The sequence below is a fragment of the Mauremys reevesii genome, linkage group 3 (assembly GCF_016161935.1).
Source record: "Mauremys reevesii isolate NIE-2019 linkage group 3, ASM1616193v1, whole genome shotgun sequence".
NCBI lineage: Eukaryota > Metazoa > Chordata > Testudines > Geoemydidae > Mauremys > Mauremys reevesii.
The window spans coordinates 137699031-137715626 of NC_052625.1; the positions used below are offsets into that span (position 1 = coordinate 137699031).

Consider the following 16596-nt stretch of genomic DNA (forward strand, 5'->3'; position numbering starts at 1 on the left):
GGGATATTTATTATTAGCAGTTTCAGATCAGCTATGTATCATTGTAGGCAGTGTCCTCATACCATCCCCTCCATAAGCTTATCAAGCTCAGTCTTGAGACCGGTTTGGTTTTTTGCCCCCACTGCTCCCCTTGGAAGGCTGTTCCAGAACTTCATTCCTCTGGTGGTTAGAAACCTTCATCTAATTTCAAGCCTAAACTTGCTGATGGCCAGTTTATGTCCAGGTGTTCTTGTGTCAACACTGATGTTTAACTGAAATAATTCCTCTCCCTCCCTGGTATTTATCCCTCTGATACATGTATAGAGAGCAATCATATCTCCAGTCAGCCTTCTTTTGGTTAGGCTAAACAAGACAAGCTCCTTGGGTCTCCTCTCATAAGGTGAGTTTTCCATTTCTCTGATTATCCTAGTAGCCCTTTTCTGCTCCCGCATCAGTTTGAATTTATCATTCTTAAAAATGGAAGATCAGAATTGTACACAGTATTCTAAATGTGATCTCACCAGTGCCTTGTCTAATGGTACTAACACTTCCCTGTCTCTACTGGAAATACCTCGCCTGATGCATCCCAGGATCACATTAGCTTTTTTTCATGGCTGCATCACACTGATGGCTCAGTCATCCCGTGATCAACCAGTACACCAAGGTCTTTCTCCTCCTCTGTTGCTTCCAACTGATAAGTCCCCAGCTTATAGCAAAAATTCTTGTTGTTAGTCCTTAAGTGCATGACCTTGCAGTTTGCACTATTAAATATGATCCCATTTCTATTACTCCAGTTTTCAAGGTCATCCAAATCTTCTTGTATGATATCCCAGTCCTCCTCCATATTGCCAATATCTCCCAACTTTGCGTCATCCACAAATTTTATTAGCACACTCCCACTTTTTGTGCCAAGGTAATTAATAAAAATGTTAAATAAGATTGGTCCCTAGATGGATCCCTGAGGAACTCCACTAGTTTCCTCCCTCCAGCCTGACAGTTCAGCTTTCAGTCTGACCCACTGTAGTCTCTCCTTTAACCTGTTCCTTATCCAATTTTCAGTTGGATTAATCCCTATCTTGTCCAATTTAACTAATAATTTCCCATGTGGAACTGTATCGAATGCTTTACTGAAATCCTTGTAGAATAAATCTACTGCATATCCTTTGTCTAAAAAATCAGTTATCAGTGGGTCTCTCTACTCTGCAATGCAAGCCCAGGGTTTGAACTCAGGCTCAAGCCTAACTCCCCTTCTGTCCACACACAAATCACGCTAAATCAGGGTTTAGACCCAGGATCCCAGGACCTAGACCCAGGACCTCATGGGGGCAGAGGGTCTGAGCCTGAGTCAAGCTGTGACCCAGGGTTCACACCCTACTGCTTTGCAGGTTGCCCTGCTGGACTTGTGTTCTGTGAGTCCACCAAAAGTATTCCACAATCCCACAGGCCGAATTTCTTTGTCCTCTAAACAGTAAATTTTGGTGGACAGTCAAGTTTTCATACACTGCACCATGAATGAAGGGCTAAATCGGCCATATTTTTGAAGAGCGCTAGGAAGTCTGGGATATGGGTGGTTGAAGTCGGGCCTATATGATGCCATGTAGAAACTGGAGCCCCAGATTGGGACTCCGGGTTCAACAATTCCTAATCTAGGTTAACCAACCCAGAGGCTCATAACACAAGTTCTACTAACAGAGTAGTCATACCAAGGAAGTGTTTTTTAAGCAAATTGATCATTAAAATTCACAAGAAGTGAAATTATTTAATTACAAGTGGAATATTTTGTGTTAATTAATAGACATCTGACCTGAGACCGCACTGATAACATTTTAGTGGCTGGTCTACTTTAAATGGTTAGACTCACCAGTAATGGGTTTGTTGCAGGCTGCACACTTCTTTGCATAAAGCTTTCTGAAGCAGTCTAGGCAGTATGGATGGTCATCTTTGGAAATAAACTTTTGCCCTGACAGCTGCTTCTTACATCCAGCACACAGAAAGCATTCTTTGTGCCATGGCTGGTCGTGGTACGTCACTCCACCAGTAGTTATCATCTGATGCAGCAACAAAAAGCAAATAAACAAAGGAATGAAAGCATGGACAACAATCTATAGCAATCAGCTGCAACACTAAAATGCTTCATTATTTCCACAATTCAGACAACATTTGAGCTCTAGTCTAAACTAGGAATTCCCGAGGTGTGTGGTATTATTTAAAATAAATCCTCTTATTTCTTTTCTCTCTCTATATGTATATATATATGGCAGAGAGAGAGAGAGAGAATCAATTGTTTTCAGTTTGGCTTTTAATCTTGACTGGGCCTGATTGATATGAACATGCAGCTGCATAAGCTATTCATGTTGGTTCCATGGCAGGTACTTATATGGACCCCAATTGCAGTACTATCTGTGCACCTCTCCATTTCTAGTGCATTTATTATCACAACACTGTGTGATGTAGGAGAGAGCTGTTATCCCCACTTTACACAGACACTAAGTGACTTGTCCAAGGCCACACAAGAAATCTGTGAAACAGCGGCAACATAATCCAGGTTCTCCAACTCCCAGGCTAGTACCATGACCGCTGGACCATCCCTTTTCTATTTAGAACATTTAGATATCCCCTTCGGGGCAGGGGATATCTCCAAAGATGGAGGTGGTGGATATAGTAGGCCAGGGGAGGCTGAGCCTCCCCAAACAGCCAGGCTGCGGCCCCGCCTACGCTCCGCCCCGAGGCCTGCTCCCATGTTCTACTCTTCCCCTGTGACCCCGCCCATGCTGCTCCTCTTCCTGCCCTTGGTCAGCCTCCCCCCCCCGAAGCCGGTGAGAGCTAGGGTGGGTGAGCTGGCAGGTGGGCTAGTGCTTGGGGCGGGGCCGTGGGGGTGGACCGGTTGGCAGCTTGGGGCAGCTGGGTGGGCTCAGGGTAGTTGGGCCCAGCTGGCTGGTGGGCCAGTGCTGGGGCGGGCCCCCCAGTGGCCCTGGGAGGGCAGGCGGGCCAGAGCTTGGGCCAGACGGTGGACCAGGGCAGGTTGGCTGGTGGCCTGGGGTAGGCAGTAGGCTGAGACTCAGGGCAGCTGGGGTAGGGCTCCTCCAGCCACGGTGGGGGGCTTGAGTATCCAGCAGGGGAGGAGGGGAGTAAGAGATGGGGCCAGGGGTAGCCTCCCCGAATGAGGGGGTTCATGGACCTCCCACATCTCTAGGAGTACGTCTACACTGCAGCTGGGAAGGGTAATGCCCAGCACAGGTAGACAGACTTGCATTAGCTCTGCTCAAGCTAGGTTGCTAAAGATAGCGCTGTGGAAATTGCGGCATGGGTGCAGCTTGTGCTAGTTGCCCAAGTCCAAGCCTGTCTAAGCTCCCGTGGGTAGACTGAACCACTACCTGTGCTCCAAAGTCCTCACTACTATTTGTAGCACACAAGCTCAAGCGGAGCTAGTGCAAGTCTATCTACATTGGCTGGGAATCAAACCTCCTAGATGCAGTGCAGACATACCTTAACTTGGGTTTGTATGGTACTTAAACAATGGGGCTACTTCTTGATTGGGAGCTCTAGGTGCTACTGTAACACCAATAATTAACAGCAGCGGAAGCAATGAGGACCCTAGGTTTGGATAGTATGAGAATTCTGTTCATTACAGGCTCATTTTCAACCCCTCAGCAGCTCTTAAGCGACTTTTAAAACATTTTCCAAAATATTTTATAGGCAGAATAAGTAAACATTATACGTAGTAAAACGTTCTTACACTCTTTAGCAGAGCAAAGCACACAGTGTGAACTTCCATTCTGCTACACCAGTTGTCCTCCTATGCTCTGATATGAAACTATCAACTTTATCAACTATTTAACTATTAACTCCCTTGGTGCCATCCTGTGAAAAGGTCACTTGTATGCCATGTGGCTGTGCTCTGCACTTCCTGCTGCTTCATGTAGGTTCAGATTGAAAACCTCTAGGTGTGTATAATGTATGGCATTTACAGAGGTTATTTTAACCTTGTAGTTTTTGTAATCAAACTCTGCCTATAGTGTCCTACTGTGCATATGTTTTGAAATTGGGCTACCTTGTCCAGAATTGCATTAAAAAGAGTGTAGTAGCACCTCAGTGTTCTAGCTCTTCCCTTTGGTTATGTTTGGTTAATTACCTTCTTGCAGGAGTAGCAGTGGTGAGCAAACTGCTTCTCAAAACATGGCACACAATAATTCTCATTGTCTTTGGTAATCAAAGGGTTTGTTCCTAATGGTTGCCGGCAGTACTGACAAACAAAACAGGTTTCATGCCAGCAACTTCCTTTAAATTCCATTTTACGAGACCCTGAAAAACAAAACATACATGTGAGTCCCGCTGAAGTTAAATGATCATCTTGCAGAAGGACAGCTCTTCCCACCCAGCCCCCATCCAACTGAACTTGCATAAACTGAGATTTTAGATTTTTTTCTAGTATCAAAATATTTTAGGACAGGTTCTTCTGTGACACACTGTATTAATTCCCAAAAGTTTTTCTCTTGTCAGTCATCCCAGTGCCCTTCTATCCTGTGCACGATTGAGCACTTCACTTTCACAAACTGGGGATTAATTTGCGTAGATATTTTCGCATGCCCATGAATTTCTCCTACTTTTGAGGTCTTTTCACTTACACAAATTTCCTCCAACTTTCTTATGTCAGGTCAAACTCCTTTGCTAATGAATACAAGTCCTGCATAAGTAATCTCATTCAATCCAGGCTGGCATTCGTTTCTCTTCAAATTCATTTTAATTTCTTTGGCATGATGCAGAAAATGACACAGTCTCTTAGTGTTGCTGATCATTTTCACCACAGATCACTAATAATTTTTTCCACCCTAAACAGATTGTCAAAAGTCCAGGACATGATGGTCTGGTACATCTCAGGTGCTGAGGCAATCCCCAAAGGAAGCTGCCTATATAAATATCTATCAACGGAGATTTGAAAGCTCAGAGTTTTGCACTTTGTTGAGTCAGATCTGCCAAAACCCTTGCTTTTGAGCCCCTGATTACCATTGTCCCCCATGCCCAATTAATCTACAAAGTCATAACCCATACACACCCATGTACTATAGTGATTCTTTCAGTGACTCCACATTGCAATTTTCCCCTTCTCCTCTGGCAGTGCCTCAGTGCTGAGAGATCAGGGACCTCTAATTGTCCCCCATTGCAGGGGAGGAATAGACATGCTCCAACAGCAAGCGATGCTGCAGGGAGGAGAGTGCCCACATTTTGGATGGGGGAGAAGCTGATGAGTCAGTTTTGCTTGAACATCATTGGATTGGAGTTTCCCCTGAGCACTTAGCACTCACCAGAGTGGGTAAGAGAACAGGCCTTGCTGAGCCTGCCTATTGGGGCTTATCATCCTGAAGTTAGTAATCAGAAAAATAAGAGATGTTAATGGTACACAAGGGAGAAACAGGCAAGCTTGTCACTCTGCCAGTGTACTTTAACTTTTCCCAAATGGAGCAGAGACTGATAACAATCATGCCATTTTTTATGCCAAACTATAGGGTAGTTTGTAGTGTAGAGAAATAAGCAATAATAAAGGACAATCGTGGTAAAACCACTAAAGTCAGCCCTAGTCTACACCTAAAATGTAACTTAACATAGCTACAGCACTTAGGAGGTGTAAAAATTACATACCCCTGAGAGATGTAGCTATGCCAACCTACCCACTGGTGTACACATGACTAGGCTGATGGAAGACTGCATCTGTCAATGGGGCTACTGCTGCTCAGGGAGGTGGAGTTAGTACATAAGAATGGTACATATTGAGTCAGACCAAAGGTCCATCCAGCCCAGTATCCTGTCTGCAACGGTAGCCAATGCCAGGTGCCCCAGAGGGAATGAACCTAACACGTTATGATCAAGTGATCTCTCTCCTGCCATCCATCTCCACCCTCTGACAAACAGAGGCTAGGGACACCATTCCTTACCCATCCTGCCTAATAGCCATTAATGGACTTAACCTCCATGAATTTATCTAGTTCTCTTTTAAACCCTGTTATAGTCCTAGCCTTCACAACCGCCTCAAGCAAGGAGTTCCACGGGTTGACTGTGCTCTGTCTGAAGAAGAACTTCCTTGTATTTGTTTTAAACCTGCTGCCTATTAATTTCATTTGGTGGCCCCTAGTTCTTATATTATGGGAACAAGTAAATAACTTTTCCTTATTCACTTTCTCCACACCACTCATGATTTTATATACCTTTATCATATCCCCCCTTAGTCTCCTCTTTTCCAAGCTGAAAAATCCTAGCCTCTTTAATCCCTCCTCATATAAGACCCATTCCAAATCCCTAATCATTTTAGTTGCCCTTCTCTGAACCTTTTCTAATGCCAGTATATCTTTTTTGAGATGATGAGACCACATCTGTACACAGTGTTCAAGATGTGGGCGTACCATGGATTTATATAAGGGCAATAAGATATTCTCCGTCTTATTCTCTATCCCTTTTTGAATGATTCCTAACATCCTGTTTGCTTTTTTGACTGCTGCTGCATACTGCGTGGACGTCTTCATAGAAATATCCACAATGACTCCAAGATCTCTTTCCTGATTAGTTGTAGCTAAATTAGCCCCCATTATATTGTATGTATACTTGGGGTTATTTTTTCCAATGTGCATTACTTTACATTTATCCACATTAAATTTCATTTTCCATTTTGTTGCCCAATCACTTAGTTTTGTGAGATCTTTTTGAAGTTCTTCACAGTCTGCTTTGGTCTTAACTATCTTGAGCAGTTCGGTATCATCTGCAGACGTTGCCACCTCACTGTTTACCCCTTTCTCCAGATCATTTATAAATAAGTTGAACAGGATTAGTCCTAGGACTGACCTTTGGGGAACACCACTAGTTACCCCTCTCCATTCTGAGAATTTACCATTTATTCCTACCCTTTGTTCCCTGTCTTTTAACCAGTTCTCAATTCATGAAAGGATTGAGAACAGAATCAACAGAAAAAAATCCTCCTGTCTCTGTAATGTGTGCCTACACTACAGGGTCATAGCACTACAGCACTGTAACTACATTATAGTGCAGATAAGTCTTTAGACATCACCCTAATCATTTATTTATACTGGTGTAGTTAAAGCGGTATAACACCCCTGTACAGATGCAATTATGCTGGCATAAAATGTGCTTATATTTGAGTATGCCTACACTAGGGAGATTATACTGGTAGCTACATCACTGTAGTGATGTCAATACAACCCTGAAGTGTAGATGTAGCCTACACTAATGGATGTTTTTTTTCTGTCACTGTAAGGCCATGTCTACACTAGTGAGCTTATAGCGGTACAGCTGTACCAATGCAGCTGCGCAACTGTAAGATCACTCATGTAGCTGCTGTATGCTGATGGGAGAGAGCTCTCCCATAGACATAATAAATCCACCTAAAGGATTGTTGGTAAATATGTTGGCGGGAGAAGCTCTCCTGCCAACATATAACTGTGCACACGAGCACTTATGCCAGTGAAACTTATGTCGCTTGGTGGGGGAGGGGGGCATTTTTTCACCAACATAAGTGATAGTGGAGACATAGCCTAAGAACACCACCTTCCCAAATGATAGTAGCTTGGTTGACAGAAGCGTTCGGTCAACCTAACTGTCTACACTGGGGCTTAGCTTTGCCTAGGTATGTTGGTCATGGGTGTAGATTTTGTTCACCTCTGACCGATGTAGATATTCCAACTTAATTTTTTAGTGTGGACCGGGCCTTGTTTATGTCTGTAAGGGAAGGGAAATGAACTATAGCGCCTTTAAAGTAGTATAACTTCATCCACACTATGGGTTTAACCAGTAAAAAAACAAACAAACAAAAAATCAAATCCCTAACCAAAAGAGCTATACCAATACAAAAACTGTGTGTAGACCAGGCCTAAGTATTTTGGAACCAAGGTCTCCTGAAAAATTAGCCAACCCTCCTTTCCCACTGGGTTCTCTTAATGTTTGCCAGATCCTATTTGTTAATGCCCTAGACCAGTGTTTCTCAAAGACCGGTCCCTGAGATTTCCCTGACACAGTTTTGGAAGGGAGTGAGCTGTGTCTGGTATCAAAAAGGTTGAGACACACTGCCTTAGACAAGCCAGTTCATCTTGCCACATATGGTCTGCCATTGTCTCTTCAGTTGCATGGTATTTTCAGGGAATCTCCCACTATTGAGTTAGCATTGAATCTGCCCAACTGATGCAGAAACACCACCATGGTAAATCCTGAATAGAGCTGGTTGAAAAAAACCAAAGTGGTTTAGTGACAAATTTTAGAAATTCCAAAGTGATTTAAGTTTTGCAGGGTTCAAAATAAGACTAATTTCCTTTGTGGTTTTTTATGATTTTTCCCCCCCTAAAGCTGAAATCATTTTTGAAACTGGTTTTCAGTAAAAAAACAAAACTAAAACAAAACTAAACCCAGTGTTTGGTAGATTAAAAATGTTGATAATTTTAAGACATTTAATCTGATATAAATTCAAGTTAAAACGAATCATAGAAAACATCTTGAAACTTTTCTTTAATTTTTTTTTCATCTTTGAAGAAGCCATTTTTCAACAACAAAAATTTCCATGCAAAAAAACCCTGTAACCAGGTCTGATCCCTGAAGGTCTAAATGACACAGTGGAAAAATACAGATAGTAGCGTTCCCTACGCTCATACTAGCACTCCCACTGTAGCAAGTCTAATTGTAATTTTCTTGAAAATTGCCAGTGTAGGCAAAGTCAATGAGTCTATGTGGGCAAATCTGATTCTGTTTCAATACTGTAATATTATTCCTTGTGGGGTGTAATATAATTACACATGCAATGTTAGATCACAGAAGATGAGCATGTATCCGCCTTCCTCCACCCCACTAACTGACAGAAGGATTAAATGAGGGGAGATAGTCCCCTGCATGCTGTACTGAAAGCCAAGAAATTATACTTTGCAGCTTAACTATCCAAGTGCTTGCATGTAATTAAAAGTGCAATATAACCATTTCATAGAGGTAGCGAAGAGTCCTTGTTATCTTACCAGGCATAATGGCCTTCTGACAGTGGAAGCACTTTGATGAATACTCATTAGAATAACACTGAGTACACAACAAGAGCTCATCCTTGGCAGCAAAAGGCTTTTCCACCAAAGAGTGATTGCATTTGGCACACTTGAAGCACGCTTCATGCCAGTGACGGCCTTTATAGGAGAGATCCTTTGAGAGAGAAAATACATGTTAATGGAAAACATTTGTTTACCCCCACAGCCCCACACTTTTTTTTTTTAAGCTAAACAAAAACCGGTTGGAGAGTGACTGGACCAGTGGCTTGTGCCACTGTCTGGAGGGTAATTGTCAAAGATGACAAAATCTATCCAGAGTGGAAAGACTCTCAGGATATTCGGTAGTTCACTTTTATTGGCCACAGAGAGCTGCTTTGGCTCAGGCTATAGTTGATACTCCATACCCCCACAGTTGAGAAGTATTTTTTGTTTAATGTAAAGGATGACTTTGTATTTTAAAGGCAACCTTCCCGGGAAACAAACCGGTTCATCTCTTTAATAAACACCACCAGACTTTTTTTTTCTTGCATGGTCTCCACATGAAAAACTCACTACTACTACTACTATTACTACTACTTCTTTTCTTCTTCTTCTTGGAAGAGTCTATGGACAACTGAAGAACTGAAAGGGTTATGGCCTCACAGATGGCAAGCAAGTGAAACCTGTTTATCTGAGGGGAGAAGGGAAGCGATTTTTACTCAGACTATTAAACCCTTTGCCTTTGTTTGTTTTTTGTTAACACCCATTTAACTCAATCACCCTCTAAAAAGCTGGAAGTAAAGATTTTCTTTTAATAATTCAACATGCTTAAGCGCTGAGAAAGCTAAGAAGATACATCTAGGGTTTCCCTTTGTTTCATTAAAATCAAGGAAGATATGGCTTAACACTCCTGACATTTCTAAGGTTAAAAAAAAAACAAGCAGAAAAACACAAGGCTAAACAGCAACAAATCCTATAAGAAATAAACCACATCCTTCCAGGTCTTCTTTCCAATAAAAGAAGCACAAAAGGGCACAAATTCTATCCCTTTTATTGCCCTTGTCAGTCCCCCTTAAAGTAATAAAAGGGGAAATAAAATACATAAGACTTGATTTTAAGAAATGCTGAACACTTACCGCTCTCTCCAAGTGCCTATAAAACAAAAACTGTTGTCAAAGAGTAGCCTGGGGGGGGGGGGGGAATACAAAGGAGAGAAGCAGAAGGCAGAGAGCTGGCCCCTTAATTCTGTGAGGAACAACCAATTGTCAGCCTAAAGGGGCAATTTTTTTAGTTGACTGTTGTATCCCCTTCATTTCACTCCTATTATATTTTCATCTTGGCTTTTCCTGTCTCTCAGGCCTGCTCTATGCCTAAAACTTAGGCCAACTTTACTACGTAGCTTTTGATCGTCTTTAAGTTTTTGGGTTCATTTGAAGTGGAATTCAAAGTGGAGTGCAGGGTTATGAGACAGAGCCAAAGAAAAAAGCTGACAGATGCCAGCGAACTGCATCTACTTGGGATCTCACAGTTCTAATTAAAGTTCTACAAGGGGCCTAGATTCAAGGAAAGCAAAGTTCAGAAAGCTGAAGTTCGTTCTGTCTGATTGCGTCTATCACGGAGATTTCCTTTATGAGATAAGCCAGGCATTGTGAGATAAATAAGAAATTAAGCTGTCATACTGCAAGTAAGATATTTTAATCAAAATACGCCCTCTCAAGGCATCTTGTTTACAAAAACAGACAGCATTACATAAAAATGATAAATATTGGTGCCTTCCAGCCAAACTCCTGTGTTGACTAAACATTTGCAATAGAAATGATTTATAGACAAAGTGAAGTTGTTTTTCTCTTGACATCTCTCGGAAGTATTTATTTTAAAGTTTCCTGCGATCTTATCTATTGAATTACAGGGACAGCAAGAGAGGGTAGAGTAGGGAGAGAGTGAGAGATTGCAACTACTGAGAGCGCTAGAGTGAAAGGTAAATTTAAACAACCCAAGATATCTCTCTACAATAACCAAGCCATTCTGCCACAACAGGAACAACACTCACAACAAGCAAACACACAACCCCAGAGTTTTTATACCCCCCAAAAGGGAGAAGAGCCAGAGAATCTAGGAGGTCCACTAGGGACTTTGGTATTGCTAATTAATTTTATATGGAAGGCACTCAGGTCCTACAATAAAGGACAGAGGTATAAAACCCTAAAATTGTTAAGTAAGGTAATGCTTCATCAGAAGTTGATGATACTACAAAATATTGTGGAAGTGAATTATGTAGTTCTATAGCTTACTAGGTGGACCCTCTCCCCAGTCCCATCCACCAAACTGTGGAGTCTTTATGCAGGAAACTAAGTGGCAGTGAGGGATGGAATCCACTTATTAATATGGGGGTAGACATAGATCATCATTACACTACAGACTCTATTCAAGGCATCTCCACCACTGCATCCACATAAGTGTAGGTCCTCTGGTCTCTGCCCCCAATGCTTCCTTCTGCAGCAGCATATTTCCAGTCAGAATAGAACCCCCACCCCCGGTGTGCAGGGATGCAGAGGCTCCATCTCCCTTTTGTACAACAGTTAAGTCCAGGTCTCCCACACCTGTGCAGGGATTCTGAAGGCTTCTGTGGCACAGAGAGCCTTGGGCGGAACCACCCCCAAAGAGGCAGATTTCATGCTCTGTGATTTAACAATCTCAATATATACAGAAAAATGAACGAAATGCTTACCTTGGCATCACATTCAATGGGCTTCTTGCATTCTTCACAGGAGTTAGCAAATAGGCCATCATAACATGTAACACAGTAAGAATTCTCTTCTCTAAATGCATACCTCCTGCCAAGAAGGGATTCCATGCAGTAATGGCAGTGATTACTGGCCATGTTTTGGTTCTTCAGCTGTTCTGGGAGAAAGGAAAAATAATAAATAACATGAATGAAACAGTTCAGGCCCAAATAATCTTATTCTGTGGAATAATAATGCATTACTGGTGCAATTTAGAGCAGCGATTGCCCCGGTTACTTGCAATAGTTGGGATTCCTAACGTTGGAAGCATCTGGCAACAAAATGGCAGTCTTTAGCAATGCATAATATTCAGGAAGTGGTTGTCTTCATAACCCCAAACAAGAAGATTGCCTCAGTTTAGTTGTTTAGTATTTATACTGATAATCCTGGTGCCTGAAATCTGTTCCCTCTGTTATTAGTGCCAAAACAGATCAGGCAAGATGAGTGGAAATAAATCAAATTTAAATTTCTTACCCTACTCCTCTCTTTAGTCCTAAAAGAGAACTATTTTTGCAGAAAATGAATAAACCTTAGCATTTGCATCAGTGGTATTACAGTCATAAAAGAAAATCGAGCAGACACGAAAAGGTGGAACACACTCCTGCATATTGAATGTAATTTGGGATGTCAAAAATTACATTGGAAAATCAATCATAAATTTGAAAGTGAGTTTATCCCCACACTAACCATAGTCACAGGATTTAATTAAGAAGAAAATAGGTGGAACATAAAGACACAAAGCCTCATACAGAAAGTAACTAGGTTTGTGAGGTCCCCCGCAACCACCAAACCATATTGGAGAAAATGTTTTTATGTCCTGCATTATGAGGAGTAGATTATCCAGAAAATTCACACAATGTGGACAAAAGCTATTCTCTGAAATCAAACTGACTGTGTAGATAATAGGGCAAAGAGAAAGTAGGTTTGTGCCATGAGTATTCAGACTTTCCCTGCCCAACATCAGCATGTCCCCAATTTCCTTGGCAGTTCCTTTCTTTCTGCAATGTGTCTTCCTTTTGGAAAACCCAGTGTCCACCTTGAGCAGATAGAAGATGGACAAGGAACTCCAGGTTAGCTGGCCTGCACTGTGAAGATTATCTCTGTAATACTAAAATCAGTTACTGTGCATGGAGATTTGAGCAGCCTTCTTCCCTTGGATATTCTAAGAGAAAAGAGAGAGGGGGATAAACCAGGTATAACCAACATAAACTCTTAATCAAACCAAGTTCCTTTTTGTTGTTGTGGGAAGAGAATAGTCTTCTGTTTTTCTTACATGCATCTGTATTGCCAAGTTCCACCGAGAACATGATTTGGAAGTGCCAGAATACTGTGAGAAAACTGATATTTCCATGTCAACCAGTTGCAGGAAATACCATAAATCTTCTGAGAGCCCAATCTCATGCACTTCTCTTCCCTCAGTTTTACAAGCCAAAGAGGGTTTGAATAAGCATAGAAGCTTTGGTATCTGAAACTCTGAACCTTTGGAGGATTGCGGGGAAGGAGTCTTATTTCAGTCTTGTTATTGCTAGTTGGATCAGCAATACTTTGCTAATATTGGGTCATGGTTCCTGGGAATGAGGGAAAGAGACTCCAAAAAGTTCACAGTGAAGCAAAACTCAGACATCTGCTAGACTCGTTGAATTGCAATTTGATGAGCTCATGAGTAAGGGCCATTCTGCTGTTAATGTCAACAATCATAAAGACTTATAGTGGATTTAAGAAAACTAGGTCTCAAAGTATTTACATCTCATTGACTTCAGGCAGCTAAAACTGAGCTCTTGCATCAGTGAAGTGAGGAGTAAGTTACAGCTCAGATGAACAAAATGCAAAGGGTGAAAGTAACAAAGAAAAGAATAAAAAGAAATAACATTTGAGGAAGCAGGTAACATTAGAACTGGATCTATTCTATTCTGTGGTGCTCACTCCTATATTTTCTCATGCAACCACTGTGCAGCTCCGATACGCACTACAGCTTTAAAGAAGTGCTATTGCTTTTTTTCTCCCTTCTTGAGGACTGATAGACATAATCCAAAGGAATATTTTAAACTTCAAGAAAACATAACTAATGTCTATCCCCACTAGTAAACTCAAAATCAAGGACTCTGTTTTTATTCTGTTCCCCAGGGGTTGTCTCATGATTGTGAAGGGGCAGGGATGGAATGCTTATCTTAGATCAAAAATAATGGCTCCTTCATTTGGCACAAGCTCTGGAAAACTTGTTGTCCCTGCAAACTGAAAACATTTTTAGCTGAATTGATGTACTATTTTTCTAACCGCACTAAATCATTGCACTAGCCAGGACAGTGTGCAGTAAAAAAGTCAAATAGTCTATAACTCAAATCAGTGGGAATCAAGTGCTCCCTTAATAATATTACAGATTGATTTTATGTCCTGTTCTTGGATTATAATATAACAGGGTCCCGTCAACATCCTCTTTGAGCATAGCAAGCAATCGTTCAACTGTAAAGACTGCCATGTGGCAATTTTTTAAGATGTATCATCTGCTTTTGCATGTAGTGCAGCCTGTTATCCTAACAATACTATAGCAAACAAATTTGGGGAAGTGGGAATGATTCTGTAGATAATGGAGGGAGTTTATTTATTACCACCTCTGGACATGGGTCAAAGAATGCATCAACACAGATTCACTCAAAACAGATCTCAACTTACATTCCTCTCCAACCAAACATGAAATATGTTGAGCTCTTTGCTATGAATGTGACCCAAACATATGAAATATAGATAGTACTCACAGCAAACACATTATTGTTATTAATTTCATTTACCAGACCCTCAGCTGCTATAAATCAACATAGGTCTTGTGGATCCGGCTCAAAGTGCAATTGAATTTTTATTTAAGTATTTAGTTTGACAATTAGTGGATTTACAGCTAATTTAGGCCAGAAGGTAATAAATACTGTCTCAAGAAAAACCATAGCTTCCTCATCAGAAGGGTTTACTAGTTTAGGAAAACCTAACTCTCAAAGCTAAAACTTTGTAACATGTAAGAAAAGGAAGAAAACTTGCCTGGATCACTAAACTTAACAACAGGTTAAATATTTTGAGTGTAGTTTTCATAAAGTATCGCTCTAGTCCTGCATTCACTTGTGCTGTGCTTTTTTGCACTAACAATTACTGAAACTGTAATGGGCATTTGCACAAACAATAGGTGTATTGGGCATTTGCACAAACAAATGGATCTAAATGGCCATCTTATGCACAAAGGCTCCCTTTGCATGTACCTTTATTGGATGTGTCGGTGCAAATGTAGACATGGAAAGGTAATTTTGACCCTTCTTTATGAAATTCTGAACTTTTATGCCTATTCTTCTGTTGGTTCACATGTATGACTTCCATTAATATTAATAGGAGTTACATAGGATATTGTTATAATTTACAAAAAATGAACATAAGTACAAGAGTATATAAAAATGATCATCTTATGTACTCATACCACTAGAGACTGACACACAGAAAAATGCACACCATGTGTAACTGGGTGCAGGGCCACTACAGAGTCCTCATTAAAGCAAAGGTTAGATAAATTTAGGTGATCTTCCTCACCATTTGCACACCTACTTGGGAGGGGACATGCCTGTGGAATGGCAGGACTCTACACCCAAGGACATGGGATTGGGTTGAACCTCAGTCAGAGGGGTAGTTTGTTACTTGTTTTTGTTTGAGTCACAGCTATACATGTCCTCTGAAGTAAACCCTTACTTGACTGTATTTCTGATTTGTTTCTGCTAAGTCAGTCCATCAGCTTACAAAGAAACAACAGGGCATGCACTGATGAGCTATTAATGCACACTTGAAGTGCTTTGTGAAGCACAACGTGCACAGACAAAATGTCAGTCATGCTCAAAATGCTATGACTGCACATCTGTTCAAATCAATGGCATTCAACTATTATGTTACTGTAAAAAAGTAACCCCTCCCCTTCAGTTTTCTTCAAGGAGTGGTTCACTAGATTTTTAGGGTTAATCTATGCTGTACATTTCTCTCTCTCCAAGGTACTTATATGGCACCCATCACCAGAGTATTTTAATATATTTATCACATTATGCCTGTCCAGTAGTCAATTATTCTTATTCCCATTTTACAGATAGGAAACTGAGGCACGGAGAAGCTGTAATCTGCTTCTGATCATACACAAAGGCCATGGACAAGGGGGGACCTGAACCCAAATCTTTTTAAGTATGATGCTAGTGTCCTAACCACTGGACCATCCTTCCTCAATAAGCAATAGAGAGACTTTATGGGTGAACCCATATCTGCTTTGGAAAATGCTGAAGGCAACATATCCCCTACACACAACAATAATTAAACAGCAGGGGCCACATCTTACAGCTTTTCCTCAAACAAAACTCCCATTGATGTCAATAAGAGTTTGCCTGAGTAAGGACTTCAGGTATGGCCCTTGATAAACTTATACCATGTTTCCATACAAAGCAGGAATGCTATGACAAAGAATGACAGACTTTTCATATCTCATGACAAAGATGTGGATGATCCTTGTGAAGTACTTTTACCATAAGACAACAAAAAAAAATAATGAAATCCTGTCTCCCTGAACCATCGCTTGCCTCAGCCCAATAAATAAATGTTATGAGCATCATGTAGTTGAAATGGAATATTTTTATGGTGTTTTGATCCTAATCTCTACAGTAATATGTTTACTTGAAGTTAGCTGGAAGCTAGGCTTTGTGTTTTGGGAGGTCAGATCAGAATTCTCTGGAGAACTGATGTTATGCACTCTCATGGAAGGAAACGCTGACTCCAGCATTCCATCCTCTGGTTACTTGTTTCCTTGACACAGTAAAATGTTGAGTTTT

At 41.1% G+C, this 16596-nt stretch overlaps 1 protein-coding gene across 2 annotated transcripts in view; it reads right to left on the reverse strand.

Annotated features, from left to right (window-relative positions):
* The window catches only part of FHL5 (four and a half LIM domains 5), a 39055-nt gene that overhangs the window by 3389 nt on the left and 19070 nt on the right, over positions 1–16596 (reverse strand). Inside the window, exons 2-5 of one of the 2 annotated variants that reach the window (XM_039532719.1) lie at positions 11707–11874; positions 8979–9153; positions 4112–4281; positions 1841–2027 (exon numbers count right to left, since the gene is read on the reverse strand). In XM_039532719.1, coding sequence (XP_039388653.1) covers positions 1841–2027; positions 4112–4281; positions 8979–9153; positions 11707–11874 — 700 coding nt within the window. Of the gene's footprint in view, positions 1–1840; positions 2028–4111; positions 4282–8978; positions 9154–11706; positions 11880–16596 lie in introns of both variants that reach the window. The other variant, XM_039532720.1, reaches the window with a different exon arrangement.